This window comes from Mobula hypostoma, chromosome 2, assembly GCF_963921235.1.
Source record: "Mobula hypostoma chromosome 2, sMobHyp1.1, whole genome shotgun sequence".
Lineage (NCBI taxonomy): Eukaryota > Metazoa > Chordata > Chondrichthyes > Myliobatiformes > Myliobatidae > Mobula > Mobula hypostoma.
The window spans coordinates 4,040,643-4,059,123 of NC_086098.1; the positions used below are offsets into that span (position 1 = coordinate 4,040,643).

The following is an 18,481-nucleotide window of genomic DNA, read 5'->3' on the forward strand; positions in this document are numbered from 1 at the left end:
AACTCTTAACACTTCCCTCCAGTATCCAAGTTCAAAGGCGTCGATTCTGTTGTATCTGGCCTTACAATTAAGCAAACACAGAATTTCAATTACTTAAGGAGCATGAGAACATCTGACAATAGGGCTGATCATGAAATTAAAAGAAGGATTGGAATTGCTAAATGCACGTTTCAGCATTTAAGCAAGGTACTAAAGAATAACAGAATTTCTCTGGGTACAAAACTCAGTGTTGCAGTGCTATGATCATTCCGCACTAATGTATGGAAGCAAATGGTGGACAATATCAAAGCTAAATGATATTTGACATTTTGCACACCACAATTTCTGAGGAAACATTTGATCGCATAGACGGAGAGAAAGTTTAAAGAAGAGAGCAGGAGCAGTCTGGACATTTCGCAGGCCACAGCTCCTGACGAGACTTTGAATTGTGCATAATTAGGCACTTGGCAGGTCCAACAGGAAGAAGTTAGCTTTAAGCAGAGCAGCCATTGTGTGAGGGCCTGTGTGTAGAGTGGGCAGTTGAGGCTTTGGCTCAACATAGGCCGTAGATGTGTATATTCTCATTATTTATTTATTCTTTTTTTCTTATTGCACATTTAGAGCAGTGGGAACACCAGATAGGATTGTTGGATGTTCCTCTTGTGGAATGTGGGGAGGCAGGAAGACCTCCAGTGACCCTGACGACTACAATTGCAAGACGTGCATCCAGCTACAGCTATTAACAGGCTGTGTTACGGAGTTGGAGCATGAAATGGATGACCTCTGGATCGTTTGGGAGGCTGAGTGGGTGATAGTCAGGAAATACAGGGAGCTAGTTACACCCAAGGTGCAGGACACAGGTAAATGGGTGACTGACAGGAGAATGAAAGGGGATAGGCAGCCAGCGCAGTGTACCTGTGTGGCCATTCCCCTCAAAAAGTATACTGTTTTGGATACTGTGGGGGGGGGGTGCTGCAGGGATGACTCAGCAGAGGAAAGCTGTAGTGTTCAGGTGTCTGACACTGAGTTTGTTTCAAAGGGAAGGTGTAGTGACAGGGGATTCATTGGTTAACAGAACAAGATTCCCAGATGGTTTGTTGCTGCCCAGGTGCCAGGATCAGGGACATTTCAAATTGAGTCTACAGCATTCTTAAATGGGAAGGTGAGCATCCAGAGGTCGTGGTCCACGTTGGTACCAATGACATGAGTAGGAGTGGTGACTAAGTGAGTGCAAGGTGTTAGGTGCCAAGCTGAAGGACAAGATCTTCAGGGTCATTATCTCAGGTTTGCTACCTGTGCCGCATGCTAGTGAGGGCAGAAATAGGAAGATTATACAATTTAATATGTGGTTAAGGAGTTGGTGTAGGCGTGTGACGTCGGGCAGTGAAGCGCGGAAGATTTAAAAGCCTTACACAGCGGGCAGCGTAGTTTGCGGGGAGAAATTCAGAGTCCAGCAGAGGAGGACAAATGGCCTATTCCTGCACCTATTTTCTGTGTTTCTATGTGTAGGAGAGAGGTCTTCAGATATTTGGATCATTGTACTCTCTTCTAGGGAAGTTGGGTCCTGTACAGAAGGGACAATTTGCACCTGAACTGGAGGGGGACTAGTGGAAAGTTTTGCTAGTGCTGCAGGAGACAAGGGTTTAAACTAAAATTGCAGGGGGTTGAGAACCAGAGAGGCAGAACAGTGAGGGGAGAGGTTGTGGAGACAGATGTTGGTAAGAACTCAGACAAAGTCAGGAATCAAAAGGCTGATCAAAATGGTGCAACTAGTGTCCTGAGCTGCGTATATTTCAATGTAAGAAGTATCGTAGGACAGGCAGATGAGCTCAGGGCATGGATCAACACCTGGAATTATGATATTTGTGAGACTTGGTTTCAGGAGGGGCAATGCTCCGGAATTCTATTGTTTTAAATACGACAGAGCAGGAGGGATTAAAGGAGAGGGGTGGCATTACTAGTCAGGGAAAATGTCACAGGGTGCTCGGTCAGGACCAAATGGAGATCTTGTCTAGTGAGGCTTTATAGGTAGAAATGAGGAATAGGAAAGGTATAACCACGTTAATGGGCTATATGCTGGACCACCCAACAGTCTGCTGGATTTAGAGGAGCAAATTTGTAGAGAGATTGCAGACTGTTGCGTCACGCACCCCGTGACGGATTAAAGAACCAGCAGAAATGGAAAACACTTTGGAGTCCAGTATTGTTATTAACTAATGATATTTATTAGTAACTACGCAATACAGTAATATAAATGCAGATAAATCAAACAGGTTAGCAATGATTTTATATATAAGTAAGTGTGGAAATATATGAAAACCAAGCTTCTAGGGGTAAATAGATAGTCTCACGATGATGAGTAAAGTTCAGTTCAGTTCGTGGTATTGAGTTGAGTAGTGATGGAGAGAGAGAGAGGGAGAGAATTGAGTCTTCAGGTGAGCTGACGCCGTCGATCTTCCCGTTGTCCTCCGAATTCTTTTAGAAGTCACTGACTGTGACCAAAACAAAGGGGACCATTCTTCTTTGGAGGAATTATCAACCCCGGGAGAGTTGACACACAAATAACTCCCCACCAGTCACTCCCTTTTCACACTGCAAGAGCCACTGATCGATCCTCCAAAACCCACCTTTTCTGTGGGCACAACAAAGCTCATTCAGTGTCCAAAACCATGTGTCTGTAGGTCTATCATCTCACCTTCTATTTAGCTCACCGTGCTGAATACCAGCTGTCCATCAAACAGCTCCTCCCCTCTCTCTTTGTAAGAACTTGGAAACTGCCAGTGTCCTTGTAGAAAGTAAACATGCTGCCAAAAAGCCACAACACCATCTCAAAGCAGTCTTCACTTCCCTCTCCCTCTCCCTCTCCCTCTCCCTCTCCCTCTCCCTCTCCCTCTCCCTCTCCCTCTCCCTCCCTCTCTTTTCAAAAGCACAGTTCATAGGGGTAATTCAGGACCCCGTTACAGTTGCAAGAAACATAAGATTGTGATCGAAGGTGATTGTAAATTTCTACATATTGATTGGGGCTCCTATACTGTAAAAGAATTGGATGTGAAAGAGTTTGTCAAATGTGTCCAGGAAGTCTCCTTAATCAGTACGTGGAAGTCCCAACTAGAGAGAGTGCTATTAGGGAATGAGACCGGGCAGGTGACAGAAGTTTGTGTAGGACCACACTTTGCATCCAGTGACCACAGTGACATTAGTTTCAAGGTACTTATTGAAAAGGATTGGTTTGGCCCTTAGGTTAGCCTTTAAGTGAAGTTTGGATAGGTAAATGGATGGGAGGGACACAGAGGGCTATGGTTCAGGTGCAGATCAATGGAACTAAGCAGATTAATGGTCTGACATGGTCTAAATGGGTCAAAAGGCCTGTTTCAGTGCTCTATGACTCTGTGACATATTAGGACTTTGCTGTGGTGTGTTGGTGCACCTTCCAACAAAAAAACATGATATTCAACAATTTTACAAAATAACGAACTATATAAAATAAAGTTAGAAGTACAGATATGGAATAAAATGGGCATAAATACACAAATATCAGCTTGTATGTTGAGCTTCGTATTATCATGCTTTCTTTTGTTTTATGTGATTTTTTTAAAGATTTGAATTTTATGATTTTCGTCAATAGATTAACACACAGCTGGAAATTTTCAAGACAGGACCAGCCATTTTGTTCACCTCCCAGTTTTTCACTTCATCCACCCATCTTCCCCTCACCTGGTTTTTCCTATCACCTCCCAGGTTCTCAATTCATTCCCTCTTTACCACCACCTACCTTCCCCCTTACCTGGTCTCACCTATCCCCTCTGAACTTGTACTCTTTCCCCACCCCCACCAACTTCTTATTCTAGCTTCTGCCCCCTTCCTCTTCAGTCATGGTGAAGAGCCTTGGTCTGAAATGTCTGCAGATGTTGCCTGACCTCCTGGCTTTCTCCAGTTTTTTGTGTGTGTTGCTCTGGATTTCCAGCATCTGCAAAATCTCGTGTGTTTAGGTTAGGTAGTCATTTTGTAAACCAGCTTGGGCAAATTGCACTCGGGACAATTCAAGGCATCAAACTTAAAAAAACTGGAATGAAAATAGGCTGAGAAGATTCTGCAGATGCTGGAAATAGTCATAGTCATAGTCACAGTCATACTTTATTGATCCCGAGGGAAATTGGGTTTTGTTACAGTTGCACCAACCAAGAATAGAGTATAAATATAGCAACATATGACCATAAATAAGTAATAATATGTAAATTATGTCAGGAAATAAGTCCAGGACCAGCCTATTGGCTCAGGATGTCTGACCCTCCAAGGGAGGAGTTGTAAAGTTTGATGGCCACAGGCAGGAATGACTTCCTATGACGCTCTGTGTTGCATCTCGGTGGAATGAGTATGCAGAGCAACACACACAAAATGCTGTAGGAACTCAACAGGTCATGGAGAGGAACCAGTATATTTGTTCCAGTTTAGGCTGACCCTGAGCACCATGCTTCACAGTAGGGACGGTGTGTTTCTGATGATGTGCAGTGTTTGGCTTATGCCAAAAATAGCGTTTAGTCTGATGGCCAGAAATCTCAAATTTGGTTTCATCAGACCAGAGAACCTTCTTCCAGCTGACTTCAGAGTCTCCCATGTGCCTTCAGTGACAGTTCTGAATGCTACGTAGAAACATAGAAAATCTACAGCACATTACCAGCCCTTCGGCCCACAATGCTGTGCTGACCATGTAACCTACTCTAAGTTATGTTATTTGCTTACTTTTATTCTTGATGATGGTGAGGACAATATGAGTGAGGTTGATGTTCTGGAGCATGCTGATATTAAGGGAGAGGAGGTGTTGGAGTTGTTAAAATACATTAGGACGGATAAGTCTCCGGGGCCTGACAGAATATTCCCCAGGCTGCTCCACGAGGTGAGGGAAGAGATTGCTGAGCCTCTGGCTAGGATCTTTATGTCCTCGTTGTCCACGGGAATGGTACCGGAGGATTGGAGGGAGGCGAATGTTGTCCCCTTGTTCAAAAAAGGTAGTAGGGATAGTCTGGGTAATTATAGACCAGTGAGCCTTACGTCTGTGGTGGGGAAAGCTGTTGGAAAAGATTCTTAGAGATAGGATCTCTGGGCATTTAGAGAATCATGGTCTGATCAGGGACAGTCAGCATGGCTTTGTGAAGGGCAGATCATGTCTAACATGCCTGATAGAGTTCTTTGAGGAGGTGACCAGGCATATAGATGAGGGTAGTGCAGTGGATGTGATCTATGTGGATTTTAGTAAGGCATTTGACAAGGTTCCACACGGTAGGCTTATTCAGAAAGTCAGAAGGCATGGGATCCAGGGAGGTTTGGCCAGGTGGATTCAGAATTGGCTTGCCTGCAGAAGGCAGAGGGTGGTGGTGGAGGGAGTACATTCAGATTGGAGGATTGTGACTAGTGGTGTCCCACAAGGATCTGTTCTGGGACCTCTACTTTTTGTGATTTTTATTAACGACCTGGAGCAGCCTGGGGAATATTCCGTCAGGCCCCAGGGACTTATCCGTCCTAATGTATTTTAACAACTCCAAAACCTCCTCTCCCTTAATATCAACATGCTCCAGAACATCAACCTCATTCATATCGTCCTCACCATCATCAAGTCCCCTCTCATTGGTGAATACCGAAGAGAAGTATTCATTGAGGACCTCGCTCACTTCCACAGCCTCCAGGCACATCTTCCCACCTTTATCTCTAATCGGTCCTACCTTCACTCCTGTCATCCTTTTGTTCTTCACATAATTGAAGAATGCCTTGGGGTTTTTCTTTACCCTACTCGCCAAGGCCTTCTCATGCTCCCTTCTTGCTCTTCTCAGCCCCTTCTTAAGCTCCTTTCTTGCTTCCCTATGTTCCTCAATAGACCCATCTGATCCTTGCTTCCTAAACCTAATGTATGCTGCCTCCTTCCACCTGACTAGATTTTCCACCTCACTTGTTACCCATGGTTCCTTCACCCTACCATTCTTTATCTTCCTCATCGGGACGAATTTATCCCTAACATCCTGCAAGGGATCTCTAAACATTGACCACTTGTCCATAGTACATTTCCCTGCAGAAACATCATTCCAATTCACACCCGCAAGTTCTAGCCTTATAGCCTCATAATTTGCCCTTCCCCAATTAAAAATTTTCCTGTCCTCTCTGATTCTGTCCTTTTCCATGATAATGCTAAAGGCCAGGGAGTGGTGGTCACTGCCCCCCAGATGCTCACCCACTGAGAGATCTGTGACCTGACTCGGTTCATTACCTAGTACTAGATCTAGTATGGCATTCCCCCTAGTCGGCCTGTCCACATACTGTGACAGGAATCTGTCCTGGACACACTTAACAAACTCTGCCCCATCTAAACCCTTGGAACTGATCAGGTGCCGATCAATATTAGGGAAGTTAAAGTTACCCATGATAACAACCCTGTTATTTTTGCACCTTTCCAAAATCTGCCTCCCAATCTGCTCCTCAGTATCTTTGCTGCCCTATCATCTGCCTGTCCTCACTGCACACTGCCTCTGTTTGTAAATCAACTGCCCCATCCTCAGCTCTATCACACTGTGAGTCATTTCCCTGCCAAATTTGTTTAAACCCTCCCTAACTGCCCACAAGGATTTTGATCCCCCTCGGGTTCAGGTATAACCCATCATTCTTGTGTAGGTAATACCCCCCCAGAACCAGAAGACATCCCAATGATCCAGAAATTTGAAGCCCTGCTTGCTACACTAGTTGCTCAGCCACACATTCACCTGCTAAATCATCCTATTCTGATCCTCGCAACACACATCAAAGTTGCTGGTGAACGCAGCAGGCATTCTGATCCTCACTGGCACATGGCACAGGCAGAAATCCAGAGGAGGTCCTGATTTTCAGCTTTCTACTTTAGTTCCCTTAAAGCAAAATCTCTCCTTTGGATTTCCTCACCTTTTCTACCTATGTCATTTGTGCCAATGTGTACCAAGGCTTCTAGCTGCTCTCCTCCCCCTTTAGAATGCTGTGGACCCAATCCAAAACAGCCCTGATCCTGGCACCTGGCAGGCAACATACCACCCCTGTCCACAGAATCTCGCGTCTACTCCTCTAACTATGGAATCTCCTATCACTACCGCCATCCTTTTCTCCCTCATTCCCTTCTGAGCCACTGCACCAGAGACCCAGTCACTGTGCTTTCCCTTGATAGGTACGCCTCGTTAGTATGTGAATAAAGTCACCAGAGAGACACTGAAGCTAGTGTATATAGAAGTGTTTTATTCAGCAAAAGCAAACAGCAGACATCATATTGAAACCCTTTCTGAGGAAGAGGCCTTCTGGCCCAATATTACATGGCATTTGATATGCTAAAGATCAAAGGACAATTCTAAAGTTACATGTATCTACAATGCTTCCTTTGAATTGCATATAATTTTCACACCTCCATCTTTACACCCACACTCAAAATGAATGTTAATCAGCATTGGCTGATTTCCAATTAACTTATGACCACAGCTCCAGGAAACAATTGTCCAAAACTGCATTTTACTTTTAATCTACAATCCATGTTCAGGTCTGAAGATTGGTTGTTGGAAGTTAATATTTGCTATATATCCTAACTCGAGAATATGCTCTAACATCCCCCCACCAACAGTAGCCAAAGTGGTATACTTGTTATTGAGGGGAATAGCCACAGGATTGCTCTGCACTGACTGCCCAATACTTTTCCCTCTCCTGACAGTCACCCCGGTACCTGCCTCCTGAAACGTAGGGGTGACTACCTCCCTGTAGCTCCTATCAGCTCTTCATTCTCTCATATGAGTCAATATCCAACATAAAATTAAACATTTTACATGTTGAACGAACAATCAATTTCTCATTTCATTTTGAAATGTCGTAACTAGGTACTGGTACACACAAACTGCTGGAGGAACTCAGCAGGTCACACAGAACCTATGGAAATGCTGTTTCAGCACGAGACCCTTCTTCAGGTCTGGAAAGGAAGCGGGAAGATGCCAGAATAAAAAGGTGTGGAGAGGGGAAGGAGGATAGTTAAAAGTAATAGGTGAAGCTGTGTGGGTAGGAAAGGTCAAGGGATGGAGAAGAAGGAATCTGAGAGGAGAGGAGAGTGGAGACCATAGGAGAATGGGAAGGAGGAGGGGTGCCAGGGGGAGGTGATAGGCAGGTGAGGAGAAGAGGTAAGAGGCTGGAGTAGAAAAGAGAAGAGATGGGCAGATACTGTATATAAATTGAGTCAATATATTTATCAGAATAGAAAGATCCAAATGCACACTCAGTTGTTAATTGTTACCAGTTACCACAATCAGTATGTTCTGTCTGTAGTTAGGAATGTAGGAGCAAATTATCAGTTCACTTAATCAGCTTTCATTACTTCCCTAAATACAGGAGCTAAAAACCTCTATAGACCACTTATGGGCACAGAACAGTAAGATCCTTTTTCAAGGTGAATATGACATATGAACTTGTTCTGTTAATGCTTGTAGAGCACAGTCACCTGGGATAGAGTTTTATGTGTCTCCTGAGCACTGGCTACCTCTAAAAGCTTTAACTAATAGAGTGTGATTTATTCGGATGTCTTGGTAATTTGAGCACTTGTGATGAAACGGAGACAGCTGAGCAGATGTCTATAGTATCACTTTGTGAATTTAGCCCATGAGGACATTCGATGTCGGCGGAGAATGGTGAGGCTTGGCTTTCAGTTCACTCTGGCTATCCACTCTATCTATCTATCCCTGTAATTGCTGTGGAATCTGTTCACCACACATTTCCCAAGGTGAAGGATCAACACCAGCAGTCTGCAAAACAGCACCAAATATGAAGCAGCAGAGGTTTTTTTGACAATGCATTTCACTGTCAGTTTTGTTAAATCAGTGTAATTTGTAATGAGAAGATTGCTTTGTTACACACAGTATCCGTTCTGTGACTCTCATGACGGTTGAACCAAGGCTTTTTCAAATTGTCAACGTCTGAGTAAAGACTAAAGGCAACGATAAGTTAAGTTTAATTATCACTGAACGAAACGATGTTTCTCCAGGGCCAAGGTGCAATACATACACAGCACAGCACAAAACAGCACATGCCATACACAGCACATTCAAGAGAGCAAGTGAACAAGATAACAATTAAAAATAGCTTAATTTGTCACATGTACAGTAGAGTGCAAAAGTCTTGGGCACATATATATACAGCTAGGGTGCCTTAGACCTTTGCACAGTGCTCTATTTGTCAACGAGAGGTGGAGAGTGAGTTTGTAAATCTGGTGGGAACAAAGGATGTTTGGAATGGTGATGATGGAGCACCACAGGAGGGGTGTAGGACAGGGGGCAGAGAAGGTGTGCCTGCTCCCTCCCCTCTCCCAACCATGATTCCCCTCTCCCTGCCTCCTTCCGATTCCTGACCACAACAGAGACCCAGAATCAAGTTTATCATCACTCACATATGTTGTGAAGTTTGTTTTTTTGCAGTAGCAGTACAGTGCAATACATAAAATTACTATAGCACTGTGCAGATGTCTTCGGCATCCTAGCTATATATATGTGCCTAAGACTTTTGCACAGTACTGCACATTGTAACATCAAAATATACAGTGAAATGTGTTGGTTGCATCCCGAGTGTGCTGAGGGCAGCCCGGAAGTGGGAGGCAAGGTTAGTTTGATCTTAGAGCCAAGGGCTGGTGGTTCTGGACTGAGCGATATTCTATGAGTCATAGTAGGCTGCATTGCGTTCTCTTGGGCTCTTGCATAGTTTGAGCCAGAATCAGAATCAGGTTTAATGTCATGAAATTTGTTGTTTTGTAGCAGCAGCCCATTGCAATACATAGTAATAAAAAACTATAAATTGCAGTAAGAAATATATATATGAAAAATTAAATTAGTGCAAAAATAGATGAAAAAACTAGTGAAGTAGTGTACATGGGTTCATTGTCCATTCAGAAATCTGATGACAGAGGGGAAGAAGCTGTTCCTGAATCATTGAGTGTATGTCTTCCGGCTCCTGTCCCTCCAATGAGAAGGGGGCCAGTCCTGGGTGACGGTAGGGGGCCAGTCCTGGGTGATGGTAGGGGGCCTGTCCTGGGTGACGGTGGGGGGCATGATGACGGTAGGGGGCCAGTCCTGGGTGACGGTAGCGGGGTTGTCCTGGGCGACGGTAGGAGGCACGTCCTGGGCGATGGTAGGGGGTTGTCCTGGGTGACGGCAGGGGGCCCGTCCTGGGCGACGGCAGGGGGCCCGTCCTGGGCGACGGCAGGAGGCACGTCCTGGGCGACGGTAGGGGGAATGACGACGGTGGGGGCCCTGTCCTGGGCGACGGTGGGGGGAATGGCGACGGCAGGGGGCCCGTCCTGGGCGACGGCAGGGGGCCCGTCCTGGGCGACAGTACAGGGGCCCGTCCTGGGCGACGGCGGGGGGAATGACGACGGTGGGGGGGAATGACGACGGCGCAGGGGGCCCGTCCTGTGCGAAGGCGCAGGGGGCCCGTCCTGTGCGACGGCGCAGGGGGCCCGTCCTGTGCGACGGCGCAGGGGGCCCGTCCTGGGCGACGGCAGGGGGTTGTCCTGGGCGACGGTGGGGGGCATGACGACGGCAGGGGGCCCGTCCTGGGCGACAGTACAGGGGCCCGTCCTGGGCGATGGGGGTCCATAGTGATGAATGCTGGCTTCTTGAGGCATCGTCTTTTGAAGCTTAATTGTGATCAATGTTCAAATGACAAACAGAAATAATAAGCTATTTAAAATAACCCATTGTGTTGTGTCACTCAAGCAAATGTACTAGAGTCATACAGTTATAGGACACTGCAGTGCAGAAACAGACCCTTTGGCCCATCTAGTCCATGCTAAACCATTACTCTTCCTAGTCTCAATGACCTGTACTATGACCATAGCCCTCCATATCCCCAGTATCCATTTACATATCCAAACTTCTCTTAAATGTTGAAATTCTGTTTCCGCTCAATGTATGATCGCTTTTTCAACCTTACTGCTTAGGAGAGCCGTTTTATTGAAGTGGACGGATTCTAATCCACTTACACTCTTTTATTGGCTTTCCTCCATTACGTCCTGTTTAAGTTTAGAGAAAATAAGAAGTCGGATATTTGATACATCTTTTAAATTTGAGCAAATCTGGCGACCTTTTATCCAATATTTTCATTTAATTTGATTGATTATTCTTTCAATTTTTTTTTAGGAGTTTTAGATTTGATCAGAAAATCTTTTTTTATTTCTTTTTGATTGTATCCTCAAAATGGACCGTCCAGTCCCTTTTTCTGTTTGTTTTTTCTGTTTTTTTTATAGTGCTGTGGGTTTTCTTTTTCTCTTCATTTAAAGTTCAATGTTTTTTTCTTTTCTCTTCATAAACTGATAAGAGGAGAATTGCTATTTTCATTTTTGTTTATTATATATTTTACACTAGTTTAACAATGTTTATGATTTTGACAATGTCTATCTTAATCTCGATTTATATTGTTACTGATATATATTTTTGAGATAATTCTCCTCTTGAGTGTATTTATGCTCCTTTTAAATCAATAAAAAGATTAATGAAGAAAGAAAAGAGTCGTAGGTGTAATGAGATGGTCATTAGTCTTATCTCATTACCTCTATGACTCTTAATGACCCTCAAAAAAAATGTTGAAATTGACCCCGCATCCCTCCCTTCTGCTGGCAGGTCATTCCACCCTCTCCGCCCCCCCGAGTGAAATAGTTTCTCTTAAATACTTCACCTTTCACCTTTAACCTATGACCTCTAGTCCGATCTGTATAAACAGTATACAAGATAAGCTTCTCATCTATCATGGTACATCTGACAATAATGAGCAAACAGAAATATCAATAATAGAATTTATTCCTGGTTAATAGCTAAATTGCTTCTAGTTACTACACACATTTAGTTAAATTTGTTTTAGAGTTTGTACCATCTTTTCTTTTTGGTTTGCTCAAGTGACGTAACCAGTGAGAAAGGCACAATTAATATGCACAAAGGAAAGCAGATAAATTGAACATCAGTTCTCTAACTTAGAAACATAGAAAATAGGTGCAGGAGTAGGCCATTCGGCCCTTCGAGCCTGCACCGCCATTTATTATGATCATGGCTGATCATCCAACTCGGAACCCTGCACCAGCCTTCCCTCCAGACCCCCTGATCCCCGTAGCCACAAGGGCCATATGAACTAACTCCCTCTTAAATATAGCCAATGAACTGGCCTCAACAGTTTCCTGTGGCAGAGAATTCCACAGATTCACCACTCTCTGTGTGAAGAAGTTTTTCCTAATCTCGGTCCTAAAAGGCTTCCCCTTTATCCTCAAACTGTGACCCCTTGTTCTGGACTTCCCCAACATCAGGAACAATCTTCCTGCATCTAGCCTGTCCAATCCCTTTAGGATTTTATACGTTTCAATCAGATCCCCCCTCAATCTTCTAAATTCCAACGAGTACAAGCCCAGTTCATCCAGTCTTTCTTCATATGAAAGTCCTGCCATCCCAGGAATCAATCTGGTGAACCTTCTTTGTACTCCCTCTATGGCAAGGATGTCTTTCCTCAGATTAGGGGACCAAAACTGCACACAATACTCCAGGTGTGGTCTCACCAAGGCCTTGTACAACTGCAGTAGTACCTCCCTGCTCCTGTACTCGAATCCTCTCGCTATAAATGCCAGCGTACCATTCGCCTTTTTCACCGCCTGCTGTACCTGCATGCCCACTTTCAATGACTGGTGTATAATGACACCCAGGTCTCGTTGCACCTCCCCTTTTCCTAATCAGCCACCATTCAGATAATAATCTGTTTTCCTATTTTTGCCGCCAAAGTGGATAACTTCACATTTATCCACATTAAATTACATCTGCCATGAATTTGCCCACTCACCCAACCTATCCAAGTCACCCTGCATCCTCTTAGCATCCTCCTCACAGCTAACACTGCCGCCCAGCTTCGTGTCATCCGCAAACTTGGAGATGCTGCATTTAATTCCCTCATCCAAGTCATTAATATATATTGTAAAACTTCCAGTAGTTTCTCCTCCCTGCCTTATTCTATTCCCCGATCTGGTTTCCTCCCACCAGTTCTCTGCTTCTCACTTGCTCCTGGTTCCCCTTTTCCTTCCCTTTCTCACAATGGTCCACCCTGCTCTCCAATCACATTCCTACTTCTCCAGCCTTTATCTTTTCCACCTATCACCTCTCTTACTTCATTTCCCTTCCCTCACCCACCACCTTCCCCTCAAATGTGGCAGCTTGTACGCCTTCCCATCTGTCACCATGTTATTCTGGCTTCTGCCCCCTTTACTTCCAGTCCTGATGAAGGGTCTCGACATGAAATGTCGAATATTTATTCATTTCCTTGGACACTGACTAATCTATTGCATTCTTCCAGTATCTTGTATGTGTTCCTTGAGATTTCCAGCATCTGCAGAATTCCTTGTTTTTTAAAAATTCTTTATCCAGATATAGTGTGGAATAGGCCCTTCTACCTTTCAGCGATGCCAGCAAGCGATTACCCAATGTAAGTAATTACCCTAATCACGGGACAATTTACAATGACCAATTAATCTACCAACTGGTACATCTCTGGACTGTGGGAGGAAACTGGAGCATCCGGAGGAAACCACACAGCCACGTGGAGAATGTACAAAACTCCTTACAGGCAGCAGAGGGAATTGAACCCAAGCCCCCTGTACTGTAAAGTGCTGTGCTAACTACTACACCACCGTACCAGTCTTGTGTATATGGTGTGCAACGTTGGGATGGGGAATGTTCCTGATTACACTGTGGCTTGATTTAAAAATCAGCTGATTTCAAATCTCTGCAAGGCCACCTCCAGCCCAAACGAGATAATCTAAGCATCTTCAACCACGAACCTCGACGTCATCCCCATGTTTAATTGCACCAGTGACAGCACAATCAGCTGTCAAGATGGTCAGGAATTCTAAAGATTAAAGATTAGCTTTATTTGTTACATCTACACCAAAACATACCATGAAATGCACTTTTGCATCAAATCAAATCAGTGAGGATTGTGTTGCAGAGACAGAATAGTATTGCCACAGGTCACCGACTCGTATGCCTTTGGAATGTGGGAGGAAACTGGAGCACCCAGAAACTCATTCAATTACAGGGAAAAGTACAAACTTCTTCTTGAACCCTGATATTGTAGCTGGTGCCGTGAAATGTAGCTACTTTACTAGGGGATCAGCAATTCTAGATTTAGTGTTGTGCAATGAATCAGAATTGAATAGACAGCTTAGGGTAAGGGAACCCTTATGGGAAAGTGATCATAATATGATTGAATTCACCCTGAAATTTGAGAAGCTAATGTCGGATGTATCAGTATGTGGAGTAAAAAGGAATTACAGGTGTCCCCCGCTTTTCGAACATTCACTTTATGAAATCTTGCTATTACGAAAGACCTACATTAGTTCCCTGTTTTCGCTAACAGAAGGTGTTTTCACTGTGATGAAAAAAAGCAGCGTGTAGGAAAAAAAGACAACGCACGCCCCGAGCAGACGCTCTCCCCGAGAACGGCATTCTTGCCAGCATTGCTTAAACACGTGCCTGTGAGCAGCCGTTTGCAAGATGAGTTCTAAAGTATCGGAAAAGCCTGAAAGAGCTCGTAAGGGTGTTACACTCAGTGTAAAATTAGACATAATTAAGCGTTTCGATCGTGGTGAACGAAGTAAGGACAAAGTGAGTTTGGCTTGTGGAAGTTGTCGAAGATGATGTTGAAGAGGTTTTGGCATCTCATGACCAAGAACTGATAGATGAAGAGCTGATACAATTGGATGAGGAAAGGATAACAATCAAAACCGAATGCAGTAGCGAAAGTGAAGTCGTCCAGGAACTGAACGCAAGGCAACTACGTGAGATTTTCACTGCAATGATAAAGTACGACTTCAATTTTGAAAGGGTACGTCGGTTTAGGGCATATTTGCAGTATGGTTTGAGTGCTTACAAAGAACTCTACGATCTAAAAATGTGCGAGGCTAAGCAGTTAAGCAAGCCTTCCACATCAGCCACAGCAGACGACGAACCTCGACCTTCGACATCGAGGCGGGCAGTCATAGGAGAAGATGAGCTACCTGCCCTCATGGAAACAGACGATGAGACGTCACCCCAGTGTCCCACCACCCCAACCCCCGGGCCGCAGACCGGTACCAATCCGTGGAGAATGCAGTGGTACCCAACAGCGGGAGGCACCCAACACATCTTTAAGAAAAAAGCCGAAATAAACAAGCTACGTACATCAAAGTTGCTGGTGAACGCAGCAGGCCAAGCAGCATCTATAGGAAGAGGCGCAGTCGACGTTTCAGGCCGAGACCCTTCGTCAGGACTAACTGAAGGAAGAGTGAGTAAGGGATTTGAAAGCTGGAGGGGGAGGGGGAGATGCAAAATGATAGGAGAAGACAGGAGGGGGAGGGATAGAGCCGAGAGCTGGACAGGTGATAGGCAAAAGGGGATACGAGAGGATCATGGGACAGGAGGCCTCGGGAGAAAGACGGGGGGGGGTGACCCAGAGGATGGGCAAGAGGTATATTCAGAGGGACAGAGGGAGAAAAAGGAGAGTGAGAGAAAGAATGTGTGCATAAAAATGAGTAACAGCTGGGGTACGAGGGGGAGGTGGGGCCTAGCGGAAGTTAGAGAAGTCAATGTTCATGCCATCAGGTTGGAGGCTACCCAGACGGAATATAAGGTGTTGTTCCTCCAACCTGAGTGTGGCTTCATCTTTACAGTAGAGGAGGCCGTGGATAGACATGTCAGAATGGGAATGGGATGTGGAATTAAAATGTGTGGCCACTGGGAGATCCTGCTTTCTCTGGCGGACAGAGCGTAGATGTTCAGCAAAGCGGTCTCCCAGTCTGCGTCGGGTCTCACCAATATATAAAAGGCCACATCGGGAGCACCGGACGCAGTATATCACCCCAGTCGACTCACAGGTGAAGTGATGCCTCACCTGGAAGGACTGTTTGGGGCCCTGAATGGTGGTAAGGGAGGAAGTGTAAGGGCATGTGTAGCACTTGTTCCGCTTACACGGATAAGTGCCAGGAGGGAGATGATCCTCTCGTATCCCCTTTTGCCTATCACCTGTCCAGCTCTCGGCTCTATCCCTCCCCCTCCTGTCTTCTCCTATCATTTTGCATCTCCCCCTCCCCCTCCAGCTTTCAAATCCCTTACTCACTCTTCCTTCAGTTAGTCCTGACGAAGGGTCTCGGCCTGAAACGTCGACTGCGCCTCTTCCTATAGATGCTGCTTGGCCTGCTGCGTTCACCAGCAACTTTGATGTACGTTGCTTGAATTTCCAGCATCTGCAGAATTCCTGTTGTTTGGAAATAAACAAGCTAATTAATTAGGTGCCGCTCAGCACGTAATTGTCGGCCCAGACCAGTGACGATTGCCGATTCCGTCACCTCTGATCTGGGCTGACATTTACGTGCCGGGCGGCACCTAATTAATTAGCTTGTTTATTTCGGCTTTTTTCTTAAAGATGTGCTGGATGCATCCCGGCTACTACTGTACCCCTGCATGCTTCGCGAATCGGTATCGGTTCGCTGTCCAGAGGGTGGGGGCCACTGCACCAGCCCGACCTCCAACGACTCAGCCTAACACACCATCATCAGTGTGCTCGACGCTGTCTTCCCGATTCCCGTGATACTACACTGTACATACATTATTTCTAGTTTATATCGGCTGTGTATTTTTACGTGTTATTTGGTATGATTTGGCAGCTTCATAGCTTAAAGGTTACTGGAGAGCGCTTGCGCCGTGTTTTTGCCAACAGCGTTTGTGTGAGATTTTCGCTACGGAGAGCAGTGCAGGCAATTATTGTGGAAAATTATTTCTACTTTATATAGGCTATGTATTTATTCATCATATCATTCCTGCTTTTACTATATGTTACTGTTATTTTAGTTTTTATGTGTTATTTTGCGCATGCGCCGGTCGTGCATGCAGCCTGGTACAGCCGTTCCAATCTATTCTTACTTTTATTTTTTAATTTACGTTATTTTTTTGTATTTTTTTTCTCACAGTATCACATCGAAGCTGCACCCTCTCTAACATGCTGGTAGAGAGAGTTTTATTTGGGTTTTCTTTAGCGCTGGAAATGGTTACATCCCGACATGCGGGACAGAAGCAAGGTTGCATTGTGTATTCCACGGACCAGCAAATTCCGGTCAGCTTAGCGAACAGAGCGGTGGACACCCCTGCTGAAATCCGGAGGAAAACACACAGAGGGGGATCACAAAGCCGAGGAAAGAAGACTGGGTCGAGACAACAGAGACTTTTGGAGAAGAGGAGTTCGGTGGGTAATACCGTTCCGGCTGACCGCCAACGCACTGAGAGCGGTAAGCGTAAAGGAATTGGGTGCTTACTGATCTGGTTAACAACGGATGGTGCAATCTGGGGCATATTACGATCGAGGAACGTGTTTGCAGACCGGATATTGAACTTTTTACTGTTGGACTTCGGCCACATTCCACCGTGATACAACACCTGGAGGCACGGGAGGTCGTTCCTGCCTGTGGCTCCTCCCATGGAGGGTCAGACACCCTGAGCCAATAGACTGGTCCTGGATTTATTTCCATCTGACATAATTTGCACTCTGTTGTTTGATTGTTGGGGGGTTTTATATTGCTATATTTACGCTCTATTCTTGGTTGGTGCAGCTGTAATGAAACTAAATTTCTCTCGGGATTAATAAAGTATATCTATCTATCTATCTTACTTGGCATGATCTGGTAGGTTATTTTTGGGTCTGTGAACACTCACAAATTTTTCCCATATAAATAAATGGTAATTGCTTCTCTTTACGACGTTCCGACTTATGAACCGTTTCATAGGAACGCTCTACCTTCGGATGGCGGGGGAAACCTGTACAGAGGCATGAGAGAGGAGTTGGCCAGAATTGATTGGAAAAGGTCACTGACAGGGACGATGGCAGAGCAGCAATGGCTGGAATTTCTGGGAGCAATTTGGAAGGCACAGGATATATACATCCCAAAAAGGAAGAAGTATTCAAAAGGCAAGATGACACAAGTATGGCTAACAAGAGAAGTCAAAGCCAAAGAGACGGCAGATAATAGTGCAAAACTCAGTGGGGAAAGTAGAGGAATAACAAGCTTTTAAAAACCAACAGAAGGCAACTAAAAAGTTAAGAAGGAAAAGATGGAATATTAAGGTAAGCTAGCTAATAATATGGAAGAGGATACCAAAATTTCTTCACATACAAAAAGTGTAAAAGCGAGATGAGAGTGGATATCAGACCGCTGGAAAATGATGCTGGAGAGGTAGTAATGGGGGATGAGGAAATGGTGGATGAACAGAATGAGTATTTTGCATCAATCTTCACTGTGGAAAACACTATCACTATGCTGGAAGTTCGAAAGTTCTTGGGAAACTGAAAGGTCTGAAGGTAGATAAGTCACCTGGACCAGATGGTGTAAACACCAAAATTCTGAAAGAGGTGGCTGAAGATGTTGTGGGGGCACTAGTAATGATCTTTCTAGGATCACTAGATTCTGGAATGGTTC

General features: G+C 44.9%; 1 protein-coding gene across 1 annotated transcript in view; it reads left to right on the forward strand.

Annotated features, from left to right (window-relative positions):
- mms22l (MMS22-like, DNA repair protein) overlaps positions 1–17,077 on the forward strand; it is a 297,601-nt gene extending 280,524 nt beyond the window's left edge. Inside the window, exon 25 of the mRNA XM_063033047.1 lies at positions 16,982–17,077. Coding sequence (XP_062889117.1) covers positions 16,982–17,009 — 28 coding nt within the window. The 3' untranslated portion in view covers positions 17,010–17,077. The remainder of the gene's footprint in view (positions 1–16,981) is intronic.
- Positions 17,078–18,481: the final 1,404 nt, after the last annotated feature.